Source organism: Lagenorhynchus albirostris, chromosome 1, assembly GCF_949774975.1.
Source record: "Lagenorhynchus albirostris chromosome 1, mLagAlb1.1, whole genome shotgun sequence".
NCBI lineage: Eukaryota > Metazoa > Chordata > Mammalia > Artiodactyla > Delphinidae > Lagenorhynchus > Lagenorhynchus albirostris.
Window position 1 is genome coordinate 41333926 of NC_083095.1, and position 27318 is coordinate 41361243.

At 35.5% G+C, this 27318-nt stretch overlaps 1 protein-coding gene and 1 long non-coding RNA gene across 2 annotated transcripts in view; one reads left to right on the forward strand and one right to left on the reverse strand.

The window, feature by feature from the left end:
• The window catches only part of LOC132529898 (uncharacterized), a 138770-nt gene that overhangs the window by 60098 nt on the left and 51354 nt on the right, over window positions 1-27318 (forward strand). Inside the window, exon 2 of the long non-coding RNA XR_009543610.1 lies at window positions 26403-26453. This is a non-coding gene — a long non-coding RNA (uncharacterized LOC132529898). The remainder of the gene's footprint in view (window positions 1-26402; window positions 26454-27318) is intronic.
• LRRC9 (leucine rich repeat containing 9) overlaps window positions 1-27318 on the reverse strand; it is a 99650-nt gene that overhangs the window by 29019 nt on the left and 43313 nt on the right. Inside the window, exons 16-23 of the mRNA XM_060166976.1 lie at window positions 24237-24356; window positions 15159-15350; window positions 13786-13911; window positions 11505-11639; window positions 10303-10480; window positions 7985-8205; window positions 6933-7055; window positions 2536-2666 (exon numbers count right to left, since the gene is read on the reverse strand). Of these exons, the coding sequence (XP_060022959.1) occupies window positions 2536-2666; window positions 6933-7055; window positions 7985-8205; window positions 10303-10480; window positions 11505-11639; window positions 13786-13911; window positions 15159-15350; window positions 24237-24356 (1226 nt within the window). The remainder of the gene's footprint in view (window positions 1-2535; window positions 2667-6932; window positions 7056-7984; window positions 8206-10302; window positions 10481-11504; window positions 11640-13785; window positions 13912-15158; window positions 15351-24236; window positions 24357-27318) is intronic.

The following is a 27318-nucleotide window of genomic DNA, read 5'->3' on the forward strand; positions in this document are numbered from 1 at the left end:
ATTTTTAAAGATTATATTCCATTTATATTTGTTATAAAATACTGGCTATATTCCCTGTGTTGTACAGTATATCCTTGTGGCTTATTTATTTTATACATAGTAGTTTGTACCTCTTAATCTCCTACCCTTATCTTGTCTCACCCCCTTCCTTCTCCCCACTAGTAACCACTAGTTTGTTCTCTATATCTGTGAGTCTTTTTTGTTATATTCATAGTTTATTTTTTACATATAAGTAATATCATACAGTATTTGTCTATCTCTGTCTGACATATTTCACTTAGCATGATACCCTCCATGTCCATCCATGTTGTTGCAAATAGCAAAAACAAAATTTCCTGCTTTTTTGTGGCTGAGTACTATTCCATTTTATATGTATATACCACATCTTCTTTATTCATCTGTTTATGGTCACTTAGGTTTCTTCCATATCTTGGCAATTGTAAATAATGTTGCTATGAACATTGGGGTGCATGTATCTTTTTTGAATTAGTGTTTTCATTTTTTCCCAGGAGTGGAATTGCTGGGTCACATGGTAGTTCTATTTTTAGTTTTTTTGAGAAACTATACTGTTTTTCATAGTGGCTGTACCAATTTACATTCCTACCAACAGTATATGAGAGTTCCTTTTTCTCCACATCCTCGTCAACATTTGTTGTTTGTGGTCTTTTTGATGATAGCCATTCTGACAAGTGTGAGATGATATCTCATTGTGTTTTTTGTTTGTTTGTTTTTTGCGGTAAGCGGGCCTCTCACTGTTGTGGCCTCTCCCGTTGTGGAGCACAGGCTCCAGATGCGCAGGCTCAATGGCCATGGCTCACAGGCCCAGCCGCTCCACGGCATGTGGGATCCTCCCGGACCAGGGCACGAACCCGTGTCCCCTACATCGGCAGGCGGACTCTCAACCACTGCGCCACCAGGGAAGCCCTCATTGTGGTTTTCATTTGCATTTCTCTGATGATAAACGATGTTGAGCATCTTTTCATGTGCCCGTTGGCTATCTGTATGTCTTCTTTGGGAAATGTCAATTCAGATCTCTTCTGCCCATTTTTAACCAGGTTGGTTGCTTTTTTTTTTTGATGTTGAATTGTATCATCTGTTTATATATTTTGGATATTAACTTCTTGTTGGTCATATATTTAATTTGCAAATACTTTTTCACATTCAGTAAGTTGTCCTTTCATTTTGTTGATGGTTTCCTTGGCTGTGCAAAAGCCTACCACACCTTTAAAGAAATGCTCACCCCTAAAGTTATAATTATGATACACTTTATACATTAAAAGTCATTTATTTTTTTGGCATGTTTTCATTAGTTTGTTTCCTAAGTGCAGACAATATGTTTGGAAAGGCTACAACAAATATGAAAGTCACTGTCTGTGTCCTCAAGAAATGGGATTCAGAAAAACTATAATAAAAAAGGAAGGGCCTTCTATGTTGTACAAAGAGATTTAAAATTTTATTCTGTAGACAGTGGAAAGACACTGAACAATGTTGAGAAGGGAAGTGATCTGATAAAACTTGCATCTTAGAAGGCGGTATGGATAATAGATGAATTTGCAGGTAAGGTTGTATAAGACAAAAAAAAAAACAGTTTCTAAATTAGTTAATTCCCCAACCTAGGACAAGGGCAATGACTATGGAAAGAACGGGGGAACTATGACACATACTTAAGACACAGACTCTATAGAATGTAGTGATTAATTAAAAACGGAGGACAAGGGCTTCCCTGGTGGCACAGTGGTTGGGGGTCTGCCTGCCGATGCAGGGGACGTGGGTTCGTGCCCCGGTCCGGGAGGATCCCACGTGCCACGGAGTGGCTGGGCCCATGAGCCGTGGCCGCTGAACCTACGGGTCCGGAGTCTGTGCTCCGCAATGGGAGAGGCCGCAGCGGTGAGAGGCCCGCGTACCGCAAAAAAACAAACAAACAAACAAACAAAAAAATGGAGGACAAAGGAGAGAGAGTGGACTCTAGATTTTTGGCTTGGGCGACAACAGGTGAATGTTGTTTCCTAGATGCTACCTAGAGAGCAATCGAATATTCAAATTAGGAGGCTAGATTTGGGGTAAATTAGGGGGTCATCGTCATAAATTAAAACTATGGCTAAAGATGTCTGCCTGTGAAGAGTGCAGAATAGAAAAAGAAGAGAAACGGATTTATTAAACAGGAGGACAATGATAACATTCATGAGAACAGCATCAGAGGAATGGTGGCAGTGGTAGCCAGAGAGCATTGGATTAGAGTGGTACAATGTGAGGAGCAAACCTAGTATGTTCTAATTTTAAAAGCTTGATTGTAAAAGAAAAGGGAAATATAAGGTCTTAGAAAGAGCTTGATGACATTTTTAATCATAGTGTGTGATAATAAAAGTTATTAATGCAATTCAAAGATGGTAAAGTTAGTATGAGATTGTGAAGTAGTGTAGATGATTTTCTGAATTACTGGTTATATTTGGATAAGATGTATAAATTATAAACCTTAGAAAAATAATAATAACTATATATTATAATATCAAATAGCATAGAATAAAATGATTGTACCTGATGGATGATGAAGTCCAATTTAGTTCTTGCATTTGGGTGAAGTTTGAATGTCCTTGTCGTTCAGCAATCATGTCAGAAGTAAGTCTGCCACCAAACAAATCTTTTGCACACTCAATCTCTGGTGGTTCCTGTATATGAGGATATTTAGAAAGTGAGGTTCTCTCTTACAAATGACTAAATGACATTAATTCTTTGGTTCCAGGTCAAAATGGAATAGCCTCATTTCTCCCTATTTCCTACTAAGTACAGCTAAACCCTTGGATATTATATATAAAATAAATATAGGAGACTGAAAGGTGCAGAGAAGAAGGCAGACCACCTAGGGACCTTGGGACCTGAGGAATGACACTGTGGTGAGTCCTCTGGTGTGTTACTGAGATAATAATAAGAACTCTTCATCTACTGTTCCTGGCCTGGCCATATGGTCAGGCAGGAGGGCAATGGAAAACTGACCTATTAAAAAGATGCCCATATGGGGCACAGCCTTATGGAAATTTGAGGTGTACATTAAAGTAGGACACATTGATGCCCATCTGAACTCTCTTCCCATTTTGGAAGGTGATTGGAATTGACAAGCAGATATGCCCATATGCTCACTTAAGGTGGCCACCTGGGTCTATAAAATAGGTGGACATTGGGGGTCTACAGCAGTGCGGAGATGGGCTGAATCTAGACATATTCCTCTTGCACCCTCTGAGGCACTAAATGCCAATAAGAACTGTTCTGTCTGCCAGCAAAAGAGACAGAGACTGCAGATGGCTATGTGGCAGATTTCCCTGTGGGAAGGCCCTGAATATAGCTGGCAAGTCAGACTGAGGCTGGTAGCCCTGGGGGACTACAAATGGGTCTTGACAGGAATAGATACTGACTCTGGACTGGGATTTGCTTACCCAGTGTAAATGCAAATGCACATAATGCTATAAAAGAACTGGAACAGAAGATATTGCACCAATCTGGACAGTTGACTTATTTCTTCAGACCAAGGAACACACTGAACAGCCCATAATGTCTAACAGTGGGCAGAAAGATATCCCCCTCAGAGTAGTAGTTCAATAGAGAACTAGAATGGGCAATTAAAACATTGGTTGTCTAAAATGCGGGGGGAGATAAAAGCATGATGGGCTGGCTTAAATACCTTCCTAAGAGTGCTCATACTCAGTGTGAACATGAATGGGGCTAAAGGAGGGTCCCCGCTGGATAGACTTCTGTTTTTCTGGTGCATCTGGGGGATGGGGCAAGGATGCTGATATGACTATGCAATTCTTGCGAAAGAAGGATGATGCTGGTATAACCATTATATTTTTTCTTTCATTCTTCCTCACATCACCTCAAATTTTTTTTCTACCTGATGCAGTGGCCACAGGACCACAGCTACAACTACAAATACTGGAAACAGGGATAATTCCTAAGCGAGAAACTATGTTTTTAAGCCTTTTGTCAGGATTCCTAACGGCCTGATGGGGGTAGGTTTTACCTTCACCCCATCTGGCAAAACTGGGGTTAACAGTGAATGTATCTGTACTTCCTGGTGGCAAAAATAGCCCACTAGTTTTGCACCTATATAACCTTGTCCTATCTGAAGTGGGGTGGACTGAGGGGAGGTATATGCTAGACTAGACCAGCACAGTGGCTGAATCTAATATCCCTTCCAAAGGTGGAAAAGTATGGGTATAAATGGAGAGAACAGGGAAGGGCACTTACGGGTAAAGGAATTAATAAATAGATTATGTAATGAGGAAATCCAATATTATATTACCTCAAAAGGGGTTCAGAGCAAGAGATGATATTGTCTCAGTTCAATTATATCAGATGCCTGAAGAAAGGATTAAGCTATGTGTTTTGAGACCACTCCTGCTTTTGGAACCTGACAAAGTCTCCAATGGAAACCTGCAAATCTGAGTGGCCTCACTGGGAGAGACATTTCTATATGATTATGGACTGGATAATTACTGAATGGGATTACAGTAATATTCCAATATATTTTGAATTTTCTGATCATTTTGCTGTAAAGGATCTGTGTTCAAAGGCCAGAGCATGAGCTGTGATATTGTGATTTATAATAAGAAACTTATATTTGGTCTTTGTCTACTGTTCCTGGCACATAGCTCCTCAAACCTTCATAATTTCCTATATAAGAGCCATAGGGGCATCTTTTATTATAATATTTGGTTTTTTGTTTTTGGTTTCTGAAATAGGTCCAGAGCCATAAAGGTGAAAGGACTGTGTTGCTATTTATGACAAGCTCCTTTCAACCAGTCTGAGTATCTTAACAAGATGACTTTTGGAAAGTCCTTAAGAATGGGGGCTGGTTGCCAGGGGCAGCAACCATGATTAGAGGGTTGGAACTTCCAGTACCACTCCCTTACTTCCTGGTATGATTATATATCCATGGAGCCTTGGGCACAGAGTGAGGCTCAGCTGTCCATACTTTACCATTAAAAAGTCATGTCACTTGGAATGTCATTTAAATTCTCTGGAGTTCTTTGCGCTCATTGATAAAATAAAGGATTTAGACTATGTCATTTCTAAAGTCCAGGTCCATTTACCTCTCAAACACTCTAGGATTATATTGCTCTTCTACTTCCCTCTGTGTCTACTTTTGGTGGCTTCTTTTCCTCTTTACATTTCCTAAATGGAAGTATTAAAGGCTCACTTGGATTTCTTTACTTTCTTTACTCTCTTTCCTTAGTCAATGTTATATCCTTTTGGTTTTATCAGCTTTCTTCATGTGTCTAACACTAATCATCTTATTCCTGAAAATGCTTTTCTTCCTGTAATCATATTTCTGTTATGATATCTCTTAGTGGAATAGACTCAAGTCTTGTAGACATCTTTTATTCTTCCATTTCCTCGTCCTTCAAATTTAATTGGTTGCCAAGTTCTGTCAATTCTTCCCAGTATTTCTCCTACCTTTCAGCTCTCCATTTTTAAAACCACTTCCCCTTGGTTTATTTCAGTTTCTCATTACCTCACATGTAGACCACGCTAATAGCCTCCTAGTGGTTTTTCATCAATCACTTTAAACACTGCTGTTAAATTTCCTAATATATGGTTTTCAAAATGTTATTCCCCAATTCAAAAATCTTCAATGCCTTCCCATTACCTCTCAATTAAAGTCTAAATTATTCAATCTAGTCTTCATGTCCATTATTAATTCATATATTTATATTCTACCTCATTCCACAAAGAATTTATGGCAGCTTACAGGAGGAACATATACTCAAATAGTAAAATGCAAATAATAAATAGTGAAGATCAAGACTGAGGATGATGTAAGTTAAATAGATCAAAACTGGGGATAGGGACAGATAGACCATAAGTCCTACAGGGTTTCTGTCATTGAACCATAAATGTGGCCCTGAGCTTTTAGGTAGTCAAAGTGAAAAGGAAAGTAGTTTAAAAATACTCATTGTCAGTGAGGACAGCATAACTTTTCCTCAGGGGGGAAAGGTTTTCCTACACTGACTTCTAAAAGCACTTTCTCAGGTGGCCCTTCAAATGAGGGCACAGAGAGATAGGAAGGATAAGATACTCAACACCACCATTGGAGCACATACAGTACTAGTTTCATGAGACTGTTTTTAAAACGTCCCTCAATGAAAGCCAACACCTAAATAAAACCCACTATACAAGATTCTAGAGAATTGTTTGTGTTTGGGGGAGAATATTTTTGATTCTTCATTCTGAGAAGGGCCCTGAAAAAAATCAGGGTTAGAATTAGTAATTTTCTCAGAGCACCTCAAAGTCCCAAATAATCATGAACTATCTCTCAGTTTCCTAGAAATTTGATGAGTTTTATTGTCTGACAGGGGCTAGGCAATGTTACACAGGGAACCTTTTTATTCTTCACCCATTTGTTTTGCACTTATCCTGTTACATGGAAATCAGGAGCCCTGTATGAACTTACTAGTTATAGAATCCAAGTTTCCAAATATTGCTTTCATATTCAGTCCTATGTTCTGTGTTATTTTTTACACAGTATAAAAAGTTATTTTTTACTAGTATAGTTTACTAGTAATGTTGACATACCATTTTTTGGTTCAAATATGTTTTTCTTAAATCTTAACAACTGTATTTTTCCAGGTAACAGGAAGCTGTTTTTACGCCCAAGAGGACGGTAGGGGTCCAGGGCAGTTTCTCCTATCCTGTCTCATAAATTTGTTAGGCACTGAATTCAGTGGGTGCAAATGTACGCAGCATCTTCCCTCCCAGACTACCTCAATTTAAACAATTAAAACCCAGATCTAAAATGTGCTTTGGAGACCTAGATTTTAATAAGCATAATAAGTTTGGGTAACATACTAGTGATAAAGCAACATTCAAAATGATTATGGCCTATGGATATATTAATATGAAGCCTGGACCAAATGCTATGAGTCAATAAAACAACTTACAATTGAGATTCCATCCAGACCTTTCAGTTCTGGAAGATGAAATATTACAAACAACCGGTAGTTTTCTTGATTCCATACAATAATGTTTCCATACATGTCTAGAATGACCAGGTTGCATAAACCCTGGTAATAAAAATACATACATTTAAAGTGATATACATATATATCTCACTCTAACAAGTTTTTTTCCCCTTAAGAGTTTAATCATCCTTGAATTTTAATATTAAATTACTCTATCATTTCATAGTGATTTGAGTGCTTTTAAGTATGCTGCTGTTTAGTGCAAGCATTATACTTTCATACTGTTAAGGTCTAATTTTGTGCGGTATTTCAGTGGTCTATATTATATGATCAGAATCCCTTTTTGGATGCTGGTGCTAAATGTATTACCCATGATAAAGATTTGCAAAGAAACTTAGCAAAGTTTAAAACATATACTTTGTTTATGGAATAATGATCTGTTAAATAGTATGTGTGTATACAGATACAACAGTGAAATGAAACAATGAAAAACAGTCTTCTGATGAGGGATAAAACTGAAGTGCTTCTGCCTTGTAAGAGAGTAGCAGAATTCATCTTAAGGGAAAATGTGCTTCCTTATTAGATAAGACGTTTGTTGTGAAGGAAGGGCCCTGAGTAGATATGGATGGGAGAGGTTAAGACAAGAGGGAGTAAAACTAATCCTCATCTATAATGTAAAATGGTTTGTTTTGTTGCTGTTGTTGATTAGGTTGACTCTGCAGCTCTAGAAGTAGTTGTATTGGGGGAATACAATGAGGATAAGGCTGCAAGTAAGGAAAGATGGGAAATGGACATAAGTTTTTGGTAGGAGATAAAGCCCTAGCAATATGGTATCAGCAAAAGGAAAGAGGCCACTGCAAGTCCCAATGGTAGGAAATGGACATCAAATACATTTTTCTTGATTTTTATTTTCTTCCTTACATTTTTCTATATTTTCCAAATTCTGTACAGTGAACATGCATTACTTTCATAGTATAAAGAAATAAGAAAATATTTAGAAAACCAAAAACATTAGTACTCCAGATAGTCACCTTTAAATTGTAGATCTCCTGATTGAGAGCAATATAGTTATTGCCTATGTATAATTCAATTAGTGTAAAAGCTTTTTGTAAACCACTCAATGAAGTGATTTTGTTGTTCTCAAGAGAAAGGGAATGAAGATGAAGCATGTTATCAAAAGTATGCTTTTCCAAACCAGTGAGGAGATTATTATTTATGCTGAGGCGGGTTAATTTAGTCAGCTTGGAAATGCCTAGAAAAATAAGCAAATTCAAGAAAAGATTCAGACAGCACTGAAAAGTTAATTTAAAAAATACCTGGCTGGTTGTTTTACTGTTTCTCTTTTTCTAAGTTCAAATGGCTTTACAGATTTTATAGTATTAACCATCATTGTTTTTCCTTTTGTTAAAGAAGAATAAAATGTGTACTAGATAATATATTAAATTCCAATTTTGGATTTCCAAGTAGACACATTTTTTTTAGGTGTTAAGGGAAGGTATTGTATAGGAAATACTGAATTAAGCTTTCAAATAACCTTTAAATTATGTAATTAATTAAGGTTTTCACCATCACAATAATATAAAGCTCTACTTTACAAAGCTCAAAATAATCACCAACCCCCATTGTAAAACATTAAGGGTAAGGAACTAGAATACAACACTCTGGAAAGTATTCCTTACTGTGCCATCATTTGTATTAAAAAGAACCTAATTCTACCTTTGTATGCTTGAAAGCAGTCTAAGACAGAACTTTAGAAAATGCTTCCTCTCACCACAATCTAACCCCCTATGTACATTATGTGCTGTAGACACTTTATAACTGTAGGTAGGATGGTGCAGTTGACAGATAAGAACTCTGTAGTTAGAACTGGTTTCAAATGTTGGTTTCACACTAGATTTGGGACCATAGGTAAATTATGTAAAATTATGTAACCTCTGAGACAAATTTTCTTCATCCATGAAATGGATATACTGAAATCTACTTCTAACGGTTATGGAATTAAACGGAATGGCATTTGAAAAGTATCAGTTATAGCTTTTGGCAAATAAATAATCAGTCCTCAATAAATTTTATTCATGCACCCCTTTCACACCAGCCTTTATCATGGGACTATGAAATGCTGAAAGCAAATCAATCTAGGGCAAGTTAGGATGTAGTATCAAAGCAAAAATCCTTAAATGCATATTAAGCCTATCTATGTTTGGAAAAAAGAAGATAAATATCTGTTAAAGTTTAGTGGGGTAGCTATGTTTGAAAAGTGGGTATAGGGAAAATACAGGTTGAAGGAGTCTTCCCTTCAGTAGGCTTATGGAGGGGAATAAAAAGGAAATAGGGTTCTCAATTGTTACATACATAGCAAAATTAACACCCTATTGTATGGGAATGGAGACTAGTGATGGTTGTAAACACAGATGCCTGACCTACACCTCCGCCCCCCCACCCCCAACCCCCCGCACTGTTTACTTAGCTAAAATCTACAGAGGAGAGGCCTGTGGATCTATATACTCAATAAGTATCCTAAGTGATTCTTATGATCAAGCAATTTTTAGAAACTATTGTTAACAGCCATTAAAATGAAGTATAACAAATGTTATACATGCTGTTTTTAATACTTGCTTTTGCATATGTAATTTTTTAAAGTAAAATTTTCTATTTTATGAAAAAGGTAGTACACACATGCTAAAAACAATTCAAAAGCTAATAAAGTGTAAATTAAGTCTCTTTCTCAGGCATGATTTTCAATTCCTACCTTCTCTCCTTGACAAGGACAGCCTTGTTACCAAAATGCACATCCAGAAATGTATTATACCTAGATAAGTATGCATGATGTGTGTGTGTGTACACTTATGCAGGCATTAATAAAGCTGCTTAATTTGTACTTGTATGTGGATCCCAGTAAAAGTTTATATAGTACATCTGATTTTCAACCTCCAGTATAAAATGTTCATTTTGTTGAAAGTCTTCAAATTTCCAAATGTAACCTTAATTCCATATTTTGAAAAATGAACTGAGCTGCTTTATCTTTTTCAAAAGCACACCTCATTCTTTCATTTATTTACTCAATGGTACAGATTTTGAACACTGACTAGTTTGTAATGTGCTAAGTTTGGTAATAGATGGTAAACACTGGTTAAGAGAGGGGAGGGAAGGCAGCTAGTTGGGCTCATTATATATAGCAGTCAGTCACAGATCCCACTAAAGAGGTGTTTAGAATACTCTACTCCAAACCTTCTTGGAAATTCTCTGAAGACCTTCCTCTTCAGAAATTCTATCCTCAGTGTTATTCACTTTTTGCTCTTGTTAATTAGACATTCATATTTTAAGACTTTAGAATTCTCTAATACCTTACCTTCTATCTTTGAGATGCAGTTTCCATCTAATGTGAGCTCTTCCAGGTTAACACAAGATTCCAAGCCTTCCATTTTAGTGAGATTATTGTTGCTGAATGATGCCCACTTCAAATTTTCCAATTTTTCTAAATTTGTGATTTCAAAAAGATGTTGCCCATCTAAATTTAAGGCAGTTATCTGTAGAATAATTCACATTATATGTTGCTTCTGGATGACATCAATAACTTCAATGTTATAAGATAAAAAGGCTAATGAAATAATTCAAATGTGGTAAGTAACATAAAAAGTCCTCTAGGAACTAAAGATATTGCAAAGCTCTTAGTTTACAGAAAAGTAAAATTTGACAAGATTATAACTCAGAGGGACTTATATGGTATTACAGACACTGAGCTGTGCCAGTCAGATTCCCAGCAGTGAAGGACTTGTCCCAGTTGCTGCAAGTGCTGTTGGCAGAAAGCCTTCAACTGTCAGTCCCTTCAGGGACAGCATCAGCAGCAGAGAGCTGCCTTGTCCAAGGTCATGCTCCTTCCCAGGTTGGCCCACATCCAATGATGAAAGGAAAGAAAGGCCTGGCCATCTCAGCCCAACTTGGGACAGATTTAAAGGGCCATTCTAATTTCACAACTCCCTGTGGAGTCAGCTAAGACTATCACAGAGCCGGCATCACAACTAAATATCTATGTATATTCTGTAATAAAAAGAATGCCACTAATATCTTCCATTTTCAAGGGTCAGATTCTCTTAGCCCGGTTTCTATCTTTGGCAAGAGGTAAAAGGGTGCTTCTTGAGCAAGAAGCTGCTAGTGCTCCATAACTTTTCCCTTAGCCTTGGCTGAATTCTGACCAGTTCCTCCATTCTCTTGCCAGGATTCTTGATCCCTTTTACCTTGCCATCCAAATTTTTGGCTTGGTCTCTGGCTCTGAGCTTTAAAGTTTTCTTGTTTATTTTGATATATTCTCAGAATCTACCCTTTGGTTTTGCAGTGTACCTTTATCCTAAATTTCCTGTTCTGTAGTGACCACTGCTGAGTTCTAGCCCCTGTGACATAACTACTCATGACTTGACTTCTTTTTTACTTTTAATTTAGCTCTTCCAGTTTTCTGCCCATTACCTATCTATGCCCTCGTTATGATACAAAGGCCAAAGCTGACTAAAAAAAATCAATTAAATTTTTATATTAGGTTTAATAAATTGTCTTTACCTTCAAGTACCAGTTTCCACTCAGATGTGAATGTGGTCCTAATTTTGAAATCTGTGTCAGAATTTTGGCAGAAGGCCATATACTAAGAATCCGTGATCTCTCCTCTTTAGTACTAGAATGCCGTAAGAGAGATAACTAATAAAACGAAAAACACATAAAGGAAATAGCACAGAGAGGTCCATATATATATAGTTAAAAGAATTGTTTCCTAGATGAGCGGCCCAATGAATACTTTTAAAATATGACATTTTCTTTACCTTAAAATGTTTTCAGTATCTGGATATACTTTATATATCTCACTCATTTTTTTGTTTTAGCAGACATTTAACCACAAAATAATATTTATAAAACTGTGAAAGGATTATTATAAAACAAACACCATATAATCCATCATGAAACCAGTTTAAGAGCCAGAATATTCCTACTACCCTAGAAGCTCCCTGGGTGCCCCATCCTAATCTTTTTTTCTCTCCTTCTCCTTGGAAGCCATCACTCATCTCAAGTGAATCAATTCCCTAAGAAGCATTCAATTGATCTCAAATTTTGTATCTATCATACTTTCTTTCTTTATAGACTTATGTTTATATCCATAAATAAAATATTAGTCTTATACATATTCAAATTTTATGTAAATTGAATATGTTTATATTCTTCTATGACTTGCTTTTTTGCTCAGTATTATATCCATGAGATTCTTCTATGCTTCTTCCTGTAGCTGTAGTTCATTCATATGTCATTGCTATATAATATTTCCTTATCAATTCTCCCATCAATGAACATTGAGCTGATTTCAGTTTTTTGCTATTATAAGCATTGCTGTCATAAGTATTCTTGTGCATGACTCTTGGTATATATATGCAAGAGTTTCTTTAGAGTATATAACTTGCTAGGTTTAGGGTATGTATATATTTAGCTTTACTAGATAGGGCCAATTTGTTATCCAAGATGGTTGTACCAATTGTAACCTTTACTTCAAACCTTTGCTAAAACTTGATATTGTCAAGGGTTTTTTTCCCCCCAGTAGTGGCCATAAATTGGTAGATCATTTAAGTTTTAATGTTTATTTTCTTGAGTATTAATGTGGTAGAGCATCTTTTCCTAAGTTGTTTGGCTGTTCTGATTTCCTCTCCAGTGAAGTGTCTGTTTAAATGTTTTGCTCAGTTTTCTGTTTGATTGGTTGTCTTTTTCCTGATATATTTTGGATATATAAAGAATATTTTTTGTCAGATGTGTTTCAAATTTCTTTTCCCAGTATATAGCTTGTCTTTTCACTTTCTGCCCTTTGAGGAATAGATGTATTAATTTTAACATAGACAAATCTAACCTTTTATAGTATATCCTCTTTGTTTCTTGCATAATAAATTCTTCCCTCATTCAAGGTTATAATGATAATCTCTGATCTTTTCTTCTAAAACATTTTTGGTTTTGCTTTTTGTAGTGAAAGCCTTAATGCACTTGTTCCAGTGCCTTTTATTGACTAGCTCCCTGATCTGTACAGGCAGCTCTGTTATTTATCAAGTTTCCAGGTATGTGTGGGTCTACACTGGGTCTTTATACTCTGTTGTATTGGTCTATTTGTCTAACTCTTCCAATTCCACATTGTCTTACAGGATTTTAGTAAGTTTTGATTTCTGGTAGGATAAATCCCCAACTCTTCTTCAGGAGTTAATTATATTCTTATCAACAAAAGAGTTTCTTTCCTTCACATTGAACAGATACAAAATTAAACATTACATTAAGGAATTAATATTCAAATATTCCACAAAAAGTAAATAGCTAGATAACTAGAGTGGAGATATTTAGGATGTTGAAGCTACTTTGGCCAAAGTAGCGTTCTTAATCTGGATAATATAGGTATTTCCCCTTCCCTAAGTTAATAGGTTTTGTTTTCTTTCAGCCAGACACATATAATATCAATACTAGGTAAATAATTTACTAAATGCTTTCTCAAGGCCTCGAAGCTTACCTTATCCACAGAAAGTTGCTTATTTTCATGTAGGTTCTAAAGGACTCTGGTGAGTTCAGGTTGACTAGGAAAGAAACAGTTACCCTAGAGGTATTTTGGGGGTAGTGTGCAGGGATGAGAATCCATACAACCAGTTGGTATTTAAATGGATACATTTAAACAGAAAAAAAATTCAAGTGATATGATTGTTATAGACTGATCTTTTTATTAGCATGCTAAGAGAGAATATAAAATCTCAATAACAAAATAAGAGTATGGGAAATATTATTTGTATATTCTAAATAGAACAAGAAATATTAAACAGTAAAATCCAACCTGAGTAATCTTTGTCCCAGAAATAAATTTCTTAGCTGCTGTTGCTTCTTCTTCAGAAATAAGGACTCCATCTAACTGAGTAAGAGTCTTTAATCTGCCAATAACACTCAGTCTTAATGTGGCTGGCTTGGGAAAAATACCAAAAGTTAATTTTTACAAAATATTACATGTGCTATGACATGGAAAGGAGTTCTTTGTTCCTTCCCACATAATTCAAATTATGCATCTCCTACTTTATTATATTTGTCTAAAAATAAAGGCTTAATTCTTTAAACAATAGTTGAAATTAAATTATATTTAAGAATTAATCTTTTTTGTTTGAAGGTGGATAGTTCTACTCTTGTGGAGAGAGGAAATCCCACAAGCTGTTGAAAAGTGACTGTGGTGAAAGTGTTCACAGAACAACTGCAGTGCCTCCTGCTTATCTAGATCAGCATTTAGCTAGTCAGCTCCATGGGTGATCCAATACAGATCTTCAGCTCCTGACATTTAATTTGGCAACAGGGCTATAGCTGTACTGTGATCATTCAGGAAGTCTGATTTGGCAAAAGAAAAATATTCTTCAATTTTACTGAGCTAAAAAGGAGAAATACAATAGTATAAACATCGTAATACGGCCAATTTAAAAGAACCAATCATGCTTTAGTCCCTTTTAAAAATGTTGAACACAGTCTATATACATTTTTGAAAAGCAAGGAAAGGAATAGTCTTGAAATTATAAACTTGGGGCTTATTTTAAATACTTGGAGATACTCTTCAGTATAATCATTGAATATTGAAATTTCTTAGCATGAATCTACATATTTTTGTGATGAGAAAGAATAGCGTTCAATCAAATTTCCTTTTATAACAGAACATAAATAAGACTTTATAATTCAGGTTCATCAGGGAATGTGAAGCATAGGAACCAAGAATAATAGAATACAGTGAGAGAAACATACTATTGTTAATTTAAAAGTAAACATGCTTTTGTTAATTTTTCCCCCTTTAATAGTATGTTTCTCTCACTGTATTCTATTATTCTTAGTTCCTATGCCTCATTACAGTAGGGTTCTAGCATGCTGAGCTATACTGCACTATGAAAATTCTCTGAAGGTGTGCAAATGGCAGTGACATCTAACACTTTTAAAACCACAATACTCTTAAACTATTAGAGGTTGCAAAAAAAGTCTGATATGAAATTAAAGACTTTTCTTATAGTAACATTTTATTCACTTGATCACTACACTAAATTCAACTTATGAAATACTTAAGGGAATTCTAGCGAGACAAAGATAGTTTGCCTATTTCTGGCTATTCTTGAATAGTAGTGAGAAAACAGCTTTGAAATAAAAATGATTGTTTGCTTTTTTATAAACATTTCTGTTTCATACCTTTTGCCATGGATTATGTCGAATATCCAGAGTGAGAAGGCTTGTGGTGTGTTTGCATAACATATTTATTTCATCGCCAGATTTTTTCAGTTGATTCCAGCTCAAGTCTAAGTGCTTAAGTTTCATCAGACCTCTAAATCCCTCAAGAGTTATCACATGGTTATGACTTGCATCCAAATATTCAAGGTTATCCTGCAACACATACAAATAGAAGTGATGCTAGAAGGATCACGGTTTGTATTTACATAGTTCTTTTCTCTCTGATTCTCTAAGTATTTTACGTGCTTTTTTGGTAATCCTCACAGAAAACCCAAACACTAGTTATACTGCAGCAATGGTATCAATGTACATATTTTCCTAGTCATTTTCTCTTAATTCTCACTTCAGCCTTTTAACATAGAGTGGCAATGTTTGTTTTCATGGAGGAGAAGGAAAAGAGAAACTGGCAAGATAATTGTCTCCAACAAACAAAGAATTACATTTCTTATATCTAGGCTTCTAGTTTATACAATTGAACTCATGGCCTGGTTAAAAAAGTTTCGTCTTCAGAGGCAGAAACTAAATCTATTCCATTCGATAATTTCCTTTTTTAGAAGTACATGATTTTTTTTTTTTTTTTTTTTTTGCGGTACGCCGGCCTCTCACTGCTGTGGCCTCTCCCATTGCAGAGCACAGGCTCCGGACGTGCAGGCTCAGCGGCCATGGCTCATGGGCCCAGCCACTCCGCGGCATGTGGGATCCTCCAGGACCGGGGCACGAACCCGTGTCCCCTGCATCGGCAGGCAGACTCTCAACAACTGCGCCACCAGGGAAGCCCTATATTTTTTCTTATATAAAACATATTATTCTGTTATATAGAATTTTGTACCCTTCTAACATATTCACACACCATTAAGTATTCTTCAAAATGATTTTTCATGGGGCTTCCCTGGTGACACAGTGGTTTAGAGTCCGCCTGCCAATGTGGGGGACATGGGTTCTACCCCTGATCTGGGAAGATCCCACATGCCGTGGAGCAACTAAGCCCATGTGTCACAACTACTGAGCCTTCAGTCTAGAGCCCACGAGCCACAACTACTGAGCCCACATGCCACAACTACAGAAGCCCATGCACCTAGAGCCCATGCTCCATGACAAGAGAGGCCACTGCAGTGAGAAGCCCACGCACTGCAATGAAGAGTAGGCCCTGCTCGCCGCAACTAGAGAAAGCCTGCGCACAGCAACCAAGGCCCAATGCCACCAAAACTAAATAAATAAATTTATTTTTAAAAATGATTTTTCATGATTGCATAGTATTCTAATATGTGAATTATTAGTATTGTTTTAAACATTTCATTATGGACAATTATGTGGCTTCTAATTGTTGTCAACACTGCAACAAATGTCCGTGGTCATAATACTTTAACCGAGACGCCAATATACTTTCAGAAAAGGTTTTTAGGAATAAGATTACTGGTTTTATGGATTTCTGTATTGTTAAGACTCTTGATAAATGTTGCCAAATAGTTTTAAGGAAGTTTGTACCAGTTTTTTCTTCCAGCAATGGAATTTGAGAATGCTCGTTTCCTTAAATACCCACCAACCCACCCACCTTATTTTAATTTATATTATTATCAGTGAAGTTGCACATCTTTTCCATGTGTTTATATTAGACATTTAAAAATTTTGTTTGTTTGTTTGTTGTGTTTCTCATCTTTGGCCATTTATATATTCAGATCTTTATTTTACATATTTGTAAGAAGTCTTTAAGACTTTAATTTGTTACTTCTATTTGTTGCAAACAAAATTTTCTTTTAAAGTATATACGAACTCAGACCCAGAACAAGAAAGAGATAAAGAGTACTTGAAGAAAATATTTTGCAACATATTTTTTAAAATAAAAATAATATTACTATAAATTAAAAATAAACTTGATTTCTTTACAGTTTAAAACAAACAATTGTTTGAATTCACCATAGAATTAGTCACTGCTTATATAACGCATAGTTCATATTGTTGGAATAGCGTCTATTATAGTGACTCAGGTTTCAAGAGTTGAGTGTTCAGATCATTAAAATCTAAAAAATTTCTGGAAATCAAATAGTGTTACTGACTTTTTAATCTCCATAAGTAAGCATAGTAAAAATAAATCCTATAATTTACTATGATTATAATTTCTTGAACAAAAGGATATTTGGCAGTAAAAAAGTATTAAGGATATAATCTTAGAACAGTATTTTAAATTAAATTAATTTAGATTTATAAAAATTTACTATATGGCCCATCTTCTCCTATTTTTCATCAAAAAGTGGTTAAAAACTTGTCCCAAATTCCGGCACTTGCATGCAGACTAGCATTTGTGAATCATTCATCATATAAAGATAACTGCCTTCTTTCCTTGAAAATAGGGGTGGGATCTTCACTTTTTTATATTCCCAGAATATAAAACAGACTCCATACACTCCATAAATATTCAAGGAATAATATTTTCAGTTTTGTAGCAGAGTTTTGTGTTTTAACATTTCTTGTGCTTCAGTTTAAATCTTTTGTAAGTTACAGTACAATGTAGCCCAACTTACAAAAATTAAAACCCACAAGACCTCTTTAAAATATTTTAGGGGTAATAGTTCAATCTCTAAATGTAGATTAGCTGTCTCAAGGCATTAGAAACACTTTAACAATAAATTTCTCATTGGAAAAGATAAGACAGAAGTACTATTTCCATAAAAAATTAGGCCCATAATCTATGAAAGTTGCAGATAGCCATACATATTTGTCTTTCCTTGGCCAATTCTGACTATGGTGTAACTATTTTCAGAGAAAAATAAATCTGTTCCTATTCATTTTGCTTGGATACTCTCCTTTTCTGATAGTTCAGGTGAGTGAATGACAGGCATACAGCTTATGCCCTTTCAATTTACCTTATGTGGATATCTTATTTAGATTTTTAAAAACTCTACAAAAACTATATAGTGTATTTCCACCATTTATGAAGCCCAGGTCTTTCATTATATAAACAGTCACAGATTGGGTATTTTGACTCACAAGGCAAGGCCAGGGTGATGAACACATAGTAACAATATGTTTGCTTTCTGCAACCTAGTATAACTAATGCCTAGCATGCAAGATGGGTATGGAAACTCTCCATGTTAGAGACACACTTAAGGAAAATGATAGTAAAAATGAGAGGCAAATTAAAAAACTTAGAAGACAATAGGAATAATAGGTGAGTGATTAAATTAGATCATAGCCTTTTATGATGCTGAGATAAATATAATTAATATTAAACACACATACAAAGTAGATTACTGTAGAATATAGAGCCTATGCAGCATAGGTGTTCAATCTCTCTGAATCCCCACATAAAAAGAGAGTTAAAAATAAAACCAAAATTCTATGGACAACATTTATAACAAAGCTACATAACAAGGTAGCCCCATAAGTCTCAAAGAAGTTGGTGGGGATAAACCACCAACAACCACAAGACCTACATGGTGTCCAGGTCTATGTGAGAGGAAGAAGGAAGCATCAGGGCAGCCTCTGAGGGACCTGAGAATAAGAGAGCCCCAAAATAGCCAACCAATATTCAGTGGAAGGTATGAGGGCCAACTGAATACAGCAGTTGAAAGTGGGAGGAGTTTTGCCCTCTTTGATACCAGGTGAGTGCATGGGACCTACAGTAAAAAGGTCTGAAGGGGATGGAGCAGTCTAGCCCCTACAAATCTTCAAACTGCCCCACCCGGGCCCCCTTACAGAACTGAATCTTTCTTGGAGAAGAAACTGCTGGGCTAAATAAAAATTAAACAGGATAAGGACAAAAAAGGCAAATAAAAGAGAAAGTTCAAACTGAAGTGGAAGAAGGGAATAGAGCCAGGAAATTTCAGAAAGTAAGTGCTACAGTTTTTAAACAGTACATATAAACAGCAGAAGAGGGAAATCTGTGAAATTAGAAAAGCTTTCCCAAACCCCACTTTTGTTTTAAAAGTTAAGAACTAATTTCACTGGAAAATGAGCAGCAAAAAAGTATTAAGGTCAAATCCCAGATAAAGCTGTGTGCGTGCGTGTGTGTGTGTGTGTGTGTGTGTAAGACAGAGAGAGAGAAATATTGCTATATTGCTGCAGGCAATAAAAGTATACCAGAAATATATGCCCAAGAAACATATCATAACCATAAACCTATTATTTCAGAAAAAGCAAAAAGATTTAAGAATGATACAAGACACAAAATAACAACATAAATCTGGATTAGAAAAACTCAGAAATGAGATGAAAGAACCCAGAAAAGAATTCGAAATAAAATAATAAAAGCATTTCATAAATGAAGATTAAACTAGTCAAAGACAAAAGACGTAAACACAACAAATAATGCCTTAAGATAAATAGAAGGTGAAAAAGATGAAAATTTTAAAAATCAAATCAATTTAAAATCTAAATGGAGAGATAAAAAGGACTCAAGAGAAAGTGACAAATAGTGAAGATAGGTAAAGATTCAACATATGGATAATGGGAGTTCCTAAAGAAGAGAACCAAAGAAAGGAAACAGAAAAATTGCTAAAAACCTCCAGTTCAAAAAAATAAAAGAAAAAATGATTTTAATCTACATTTTGGAAAAGCATACTGTGAATCCGAAATATTGACCCGGAACAACGAAGCCTGTGACTTACAAGGGAAAAAATTATACATTCTCATCAGACTTTTCTACCGCAACACTTTATGCCAGAAGAAAATGAAATAACATTTAAGATGCCCAAGAAAAGAAATTGTGAGCCAAGGATTTTATATCTAACAAAACTGCCTTTCAAGTATAAAGGACATAGATAAATTATTATCAACATTCAGTAACCGAAGGGATACTGTTTCCATAAGCCCTTCCTGAGGAATCTATAATAGAATATTCTTCAGACAATCAAAATGTTTGATACCACCCTAAGAACTGGTGATAAGAATTAAATACACAATTACCAATGAACTAAAAGGGAGAGTGTACAGAATGTAAGGGCTACATGCTCTAACAAAGTAGATATAGTATGATAATTTTAATTATTTTTTAAAATAGAGAAGAATGAAAAGAACATACACAAAATTTTAAAAAAATCTTTCCAGTAACATGTTGATGAGAGTATTAGCGCTATCATTCTGAGACTTTTGTGTGTGTAATAGGGGATAAAACAAATGAGTGATTATTAAATATCCTAATACTATCACCTTGTATCCCTGAGAATCAGGATTATTGGTGTGGGAAAAAAAGATATAGATGTAAGTAACAGAGAAAGGTTAAGTTAAATGATTTGCAGTCTTAAATTCGAATTGGAAGCATCAATATAAATTCATGAGGTTAGTTTTACTTGCACATATACCACACACACACACACACACACACACACACACACACACACACACACACCCCTCCTCCACAACAAATTCTGTCCAATGGAAAGACCTAGAAACAATGACCAACCCAGATTGTGGCCCTTAAATACCACTTCTCTAAAAGAAACCAGGGCTCCTTGAAGAAATAGTTGATCCCATGTCTGCAACAGAAAAATACATAAAATGTGTATGGAACATCTTTCATACCAGGTGGCAAAGAAGCTATCACAGACTACTAGGGTCATGGCAAAAGGAGCTAACCTTATGATGCTTCCACTGGCTAAGGATGAGAAAATTTGAGCTTCAATCATGATAGTAATTGCAGTAAATTGAATATCATCAAATATGTTTAAGTCCTTGCATTCCTAATGATATTAAAACTAAAAAAGTATTGCTTATCTTTGGGAATTCGTAAGGAACTAATTCATTATCTTCAAAGTTGGTAAATAAAAGCAAATAAACATCTATTCTGCATTTTCTATATGAATAGTCCTACTGGGTATCCAAATAATAGATAAGGGGAAACGTCTCTATGTAAAAGTGTTCCAATTAATAAATGAAAAAGAAATTCTAGAATAAGAATGTTGCTATTTTGTAATCTCCAATGAATTAAAAGATACAGGCATTAATAATGGCTCCTAGAATCAGAAAAGTGAGACAACTAGACATTATGTGTCCCTGTAGTCTCGCCAGAGGAATGGAACCAGAGTCTGATCCAATCTCTGGATCCAGTTGCCAATTTGTAGGAAATCTGGAGGGTGGAGGGCATGTAGGGTATATCATAGGTAAGCAAATTGGCAGGGTCTGGACTGTGGTAAACTCTGGTTTTGAAGGTCCAAGTATTTCTACAGATAAACAGTGGGGAGCAGAAGGGGATAGAAGGGAAACTTAAAAGAGACTTTAAAAATACAGTACATTAAAAAAAAAAGGGAAAACCAAATTTCTGTGCTAGGGATACACATTTGGGGTGATGGAACTATAGGGGGAAAAGAGCAGGGAGAGGATAACTATTAGCAGTCAGGATAATGATTTCTTGAAGGAATGGGGCATATAGAAGGGGTTTATGCTGTAGGTGGCAAAGTTTTATTTCTTGACCTGGACGCTAGTTAACAAGCATGTTCACCTTATAATAATTTACTAAACCACTTGTTTGTAGTATGTAGTTTTCAGTATCCGTGTTTTATTTTACATACAGTATCTCCTCTCTCTGAACATCCGAAGATCCTTACAGTCATTTTTAGAGACATGTTTATACACTGGATTCTTAATGTCTGAGGGGTCTATATCTAGCTAGCTACCTTTACTAGTTCTAAAATTTGAAAATACCACTTGGGCATAAAATTTGTCCAGTTCCCTTACCTGTAAAATAACTGTGGTAATAGTCATCCAATAAGCAGGCTGTGAGGCTATGATGATGAAAGAAATCTTTGTATTAAAGAACAACAAAGCTACATTGCAAATACATGCTGGGCAGCTGGCTAAGCTCACTCACCTTGCATGACTTAAGAGTTTAGTCTTTAAATCTGTGCCTAAGCAAAATTATAATGCTTGTTATAACCTTTGGAACTGCAAGCAAATCATTAGAAGAAAATTAAACAAAAATGCCCAAAATTTATATATAGTCCTGGGACCTCTATTAAACTACCTTCTTTCCTCAGTTGCATACCAAACCCAAGGGAATTCTATTAAAAAGGACTTCGGCCTTGCAGTTAAGTCCTTAATCCATTTTGCATGTGGCCGTCCAGTTTCACAACACCATTAAAATTCCTAGAAGAAATATAGGCAGTATGCTCTTTTATGTCGGTCTTAGCAATGTCTTTCTAGATATGTCTCCTAAACAAAAGCAAAAATAAACAAATGGGACTACACCAAACTATAAAGCTTCTGTACAGCAAAGGAAACCATCAACAAAATGAAAGGACAACCTACTGAATTGGAGAAGATATTTGCAAATCATATATCTGATAACGGGCTGATATCTAAAATATATTAAAAAACTCGTTCACCTCAACAACAAAAAAACCCCAAACAACCCAATTTTAAAAATGGGCACAGGAGCTTTTTCCAAAGAAGACATACAGATGGCCAACAGGTGCATGAAAAGATGTTCATCACTAATTATTAGGGAAACACAAATCAAAACCACGAGATATCACCTCATGCCTATTAGAATAGCTATTATCAAAAAGGCAAGAATTAAAAAGAGGATGTGGAGAAAAGTAAACCCTCATACACTGTTGGTGAGAATGTAAATTGGTGCAGCCACTATGAAAAACAGTATGGAGATTCCTCAAAAATTAAGAATAGAACCACCATATGATCCAGCTTTTCTACTTCTATTTATCTGAAGAGTACAAAAAACACTAATTCAAAATATGCACCCCTATGTTCATAGCATCATTATTTACAATTGCCAAGATATGGAAGCAACCCAATTGTCCATCAACAGATGAATGGATAAAGAAGATGTGGTACATATATACAATGGAATATTACTCAGACATAAAAACGATGAAATCTTGCCATTTTCAACAACATGGATGGACTTGGAGGGTATTATGCTAAGTGAAATAAGTCAGACAAAGACAAATACTGTATGATATCACTTGTATGTGGAGTAAAAAAACCAAAATAAATGAACAAACCAAACTAAATAAAAACAAACATATAGATAAAAGGAACACAGTAGTGATTACCAGAGGGGAAGTAGGGTGGAGGGAGGGCAAAATGGGTAAAGGTGGTCAACTGTATGGTGATACATAGAAACTAAACTTTTGGTGGTGAGAGCACTGTAGTATATACAGAAGTTGAAATATAATATTGTACACACTTTTATAAACTTATATAATGCCATAAACCAATGTTACCTCAATTTAAAAAAAAGGACTTTGGCTTAGTAAAAGAAAAAAGGAAGAGGGTTTAATACTAAAATCTAAGGCCAATAAGCAAAGCAGCAACTCTCACCACAGTCGCAGAAGTAGCAGTACAAGGGCCTTGACATGGTTGCAAGGAGATAGAGAATGAGCAAGACCTGAGAATGATGATATATTCTGAAAATGTATGTCTGTGACTTGGGACCTATGGAAACAGGGGATGCTGGGTTGGAGTTCTGGAACCCATATGTAATTATTTTTGTTATATGACATATAACAGGGAAAACAAAAGCCAGATAAGATCCATACGTGGGTGTACATGTGTATTACTGTATTTGTCCTTGATTTATAAGAAGGCAAACACAAATCAAACAAGATCTATGTGTGTGATGAGGGTAGAAAGGACAAGGCAGAGAGAAAGAGAACTAACCATATGGATAATGAACAGATGGGAAGACTTGACAACATTAGCTGTGAAGTGGTAAACTAGAAAGTGAAGAAGAAATAAAGACTCACAATAAGGAGAAAAAAAAAGAGTGAGAAAAAAAGAGCAGAAGAAATTGGAAATGACACTTTATAAATGCCATTTTAAAAACAGGTCTGGAGTAATTTTACATTTATTTTCAAGTAGTTAGAAATCAGATATGGCCACAGGTGTATATTTGGTTTGTAAACAGAATCTAAATCTAAGGCCTATTTTAGAGAAAGTAACATACTATATATATAGTTTATGTATGTTTTGTTCCTGAATTGGGCTGTTAATATGGTATATATGAGGTCTAAATTACAAAAATAATTTATTCATTAAATTAATAATTTTATTTTACTTAAATAATTTCAAAAAGACAGTTCTTACCAGGTGGTATATATCATCTAAACAAGTAAATTCATTAAAGCTGATATTAAGTTTTCGAAGTCCTGTTAACTTGGAGAGATCTCTCAATTTACTCAAGCTGTTTCCATGTAGATTCAGACTCTGAAGTAAAATAAAATGTAAATAAAAAACAAGACAGATTATATCCTAATTATAGCTATTTAAATAACATTAAGAGAGAGCCAATGAGAAAAAAATATAATTTTGAAAGTATAGTCTGATTTTATAATATGATTTTAAAAGGTATAGTTTCTAATAGCAGCATTGCATCTGGTTCTTGATTTGATCTTCCACTTGCTCTAAGTTTATCAATAATCGGCATGAAATTCTTTTTAGAAAATGGCTAAATATTTTGTTGTGATATTCATTAGGGCAGACCTATTTCTCAGGCTAGTGAACAGTGTAGGCCCTAAAGATTTTGGGTATTGGCTAGGTCGCCTCGCAAGAAAAAGGATGGCAAGGATACATCCTGATTACAGGAAACCATATGAGGGCACTGGACTAAGGAAGAAAGGCTGAGGGTGTTAAAGTGGGAGACACAACATCAAAGAAGGAATTGGGAGAGTGTCTAAGACAGTTTCTACATCAGAATTTGGCCCAGATTTTCCCTGCCCATTTGATTCTGGGCTGTATAAAAATGAATGTTATGGGCTTCCCTGGTGGCGCAGTGGTTGAGAGTCCGCCTGCCGATGCAGCGGACACGGGTTTGTGCCCTGGTCTGGGAAGATCCCACATGCCGTGGAGCAGCTGGGCCCGTGAGCCATGGCCACTGAGCCGGCGCGTCCGGAGCCTGTGCTCCGCAATGGGAGAAGCCACAACAGTGAGAGGCCCGCGTACCACAAAAAAAAAAAAAAAGAATGTTACTATATTTTTATATTTAGGGGAAACCCTGATGTCTACATAATTTTTCTCTTTAAACTATACCATTGTTAATGGTATCAAATGAAGATTTATGCATAGTCTACAAAATAAATAGTGGCACAAGAAAATGTCAATATAATTGACCACCTTATTCACAACAAATGGGTATCATGATAAAATCAGGTATCTACCTCCCAACCCTCTTCACTTACCACCACCATCTTATACCCTATTATACTGTGGACATAACTAAATTCCTGGCAGGGAGAAACAATTGAATGTCAAATAGTTATCAAAACTTTGCTAAAATTAAGAAGGGCCAATTTATGCAGACTAGTTTACAGGTCACACATGACAGATTCTACAGATAACTTACACTTAACATGTTCACAATTGAATTCATCATCTTCTCTTATCTGCTTGGCAGTCCATATTTTCAATCCTGATTAAGAGTTTCACCATCTAACAGATATTGTTGATCATCCATTTCCCCTCTTTTCTATATACATTTGATTCTAGAAATGTTTCTTAAATCAACCGCTCCATACCATCACCACTACAGTGCCTTAGTTCAGACTATTATTTGTCCTTTGGACTACTACAATAGTTTCTACTGGATTTCTATACCACCAGTCTGACCACAGTTAAATCTAAACACAAGCTATCAAAATTAGGGTCTTTAAAAACAGAGAGCCTATTCCCTAAACAAAAGAATGTAAACTTATAAATTTGCCTTCTGAAATCCATCCCGATGTGGCTATAACCTCTTACTCTTCCATCCACAGCCTCATGTATCTTCTTTGTATTCCAACCTACACCTATACTTCCACTGTCACACACCCTATGTTCTAGTCACACTAAATTCCTCAGTGTTCCCTGAAGACACCAGGATCTTTCAAAACCATGTGCTTACAGATAAAGTATTTCCTCTGCTTGGAAGACAAAAACAATGAAATCTCTCATATCCTTCAAAAATCCACAAAAAACCCACCTCTTTCTGTGGACCTCTCCCAGCAACTCCAAACTTCCTGTATTTGTTTCCATATCTGTCTCCTCCACTGAAATAATATCCTTGGGGCAGGGAAAATAACTTATTCATTGAACCCCCAATACTTATTTCATTGCCTAAAATACAGCAAATCTCAGTAAATGCTAAATGAGTAAACCAGTACAAAAGCCAGACATAACTGACAACTCTAAGTTTCAGTATTTAATTGTGCTGTAAGAGAATATAAAATTATGTTACTCTGGGTTTTTTATTTCTACATATTTTATTTATTTTTATAGATGTCCTCATGAAACTCGACCTGGTGGGGATAACTGAAAAGAAAATAAGAGGTATGTACCCTCCCCTCAGTTTCTCTTACAGTAACGGCACAAAGAAGGGAGAACAAAGGGTGTGATATCTAAATATCCTTCTTGTAATATCTAGTATTCTTACTGGAAACCCTAGAAAATTTGCTGGCTTTTAAGCAATATAGGCAAATTTAATATGAAAAAGCCCCTCCATTCTTATGTTATGCGTGTTGACCAAATTAATACAGTCAGGTGGAGGTCACAAGCTGCCCAAGGTGTTCTGAAGTCTTAACTCTCCTCTGTTTCTTATCACAAACCAAAGATAATAAAAAAGACCTACCTTCTGGTGCTGTTTTTTTTTTAAACTTTTATTTAATCCCTTTAAATCTATAGGAATACATGTTCTATAAGCTCAGTCCAATCAGAGCACATTCATTTATTAAACCTTTCATTACTGAAGCTTTATTATCAAGAATTCATTACTCAAATATGAAATCTTGACAATATAGTTCAGAAACAATTTTTCCATGCTGTCAGCTGGAAGACTGCTCCTGTAATAAGTATACTGCACACTTATGATAAAGGTGGTGATATTGCCATCATGTTATGAAGTTTTCCTTCCTCTCTAATAATAATCCTCTAAGGTAACGACAGTCTCCTAGACTTGAAGATTTGGTGGATGATGCTAACACAGTTTAACCAACGCAATCCCATGAACTTTCTTAAAAAAGTGTTTCAAATATTTTTAGAAGCAGACTGAAAACTGTTGACCTCACTTATTATTTTAAAAAATATTTTTTACTTTCTGTTTCACACAATCACTTGAGAAAAAACTGTCATCATAAACAATGGATTTAGAAATGTAACGATGGAGCAAAGTAATTGACTTTCAAGATAAAAATCATTT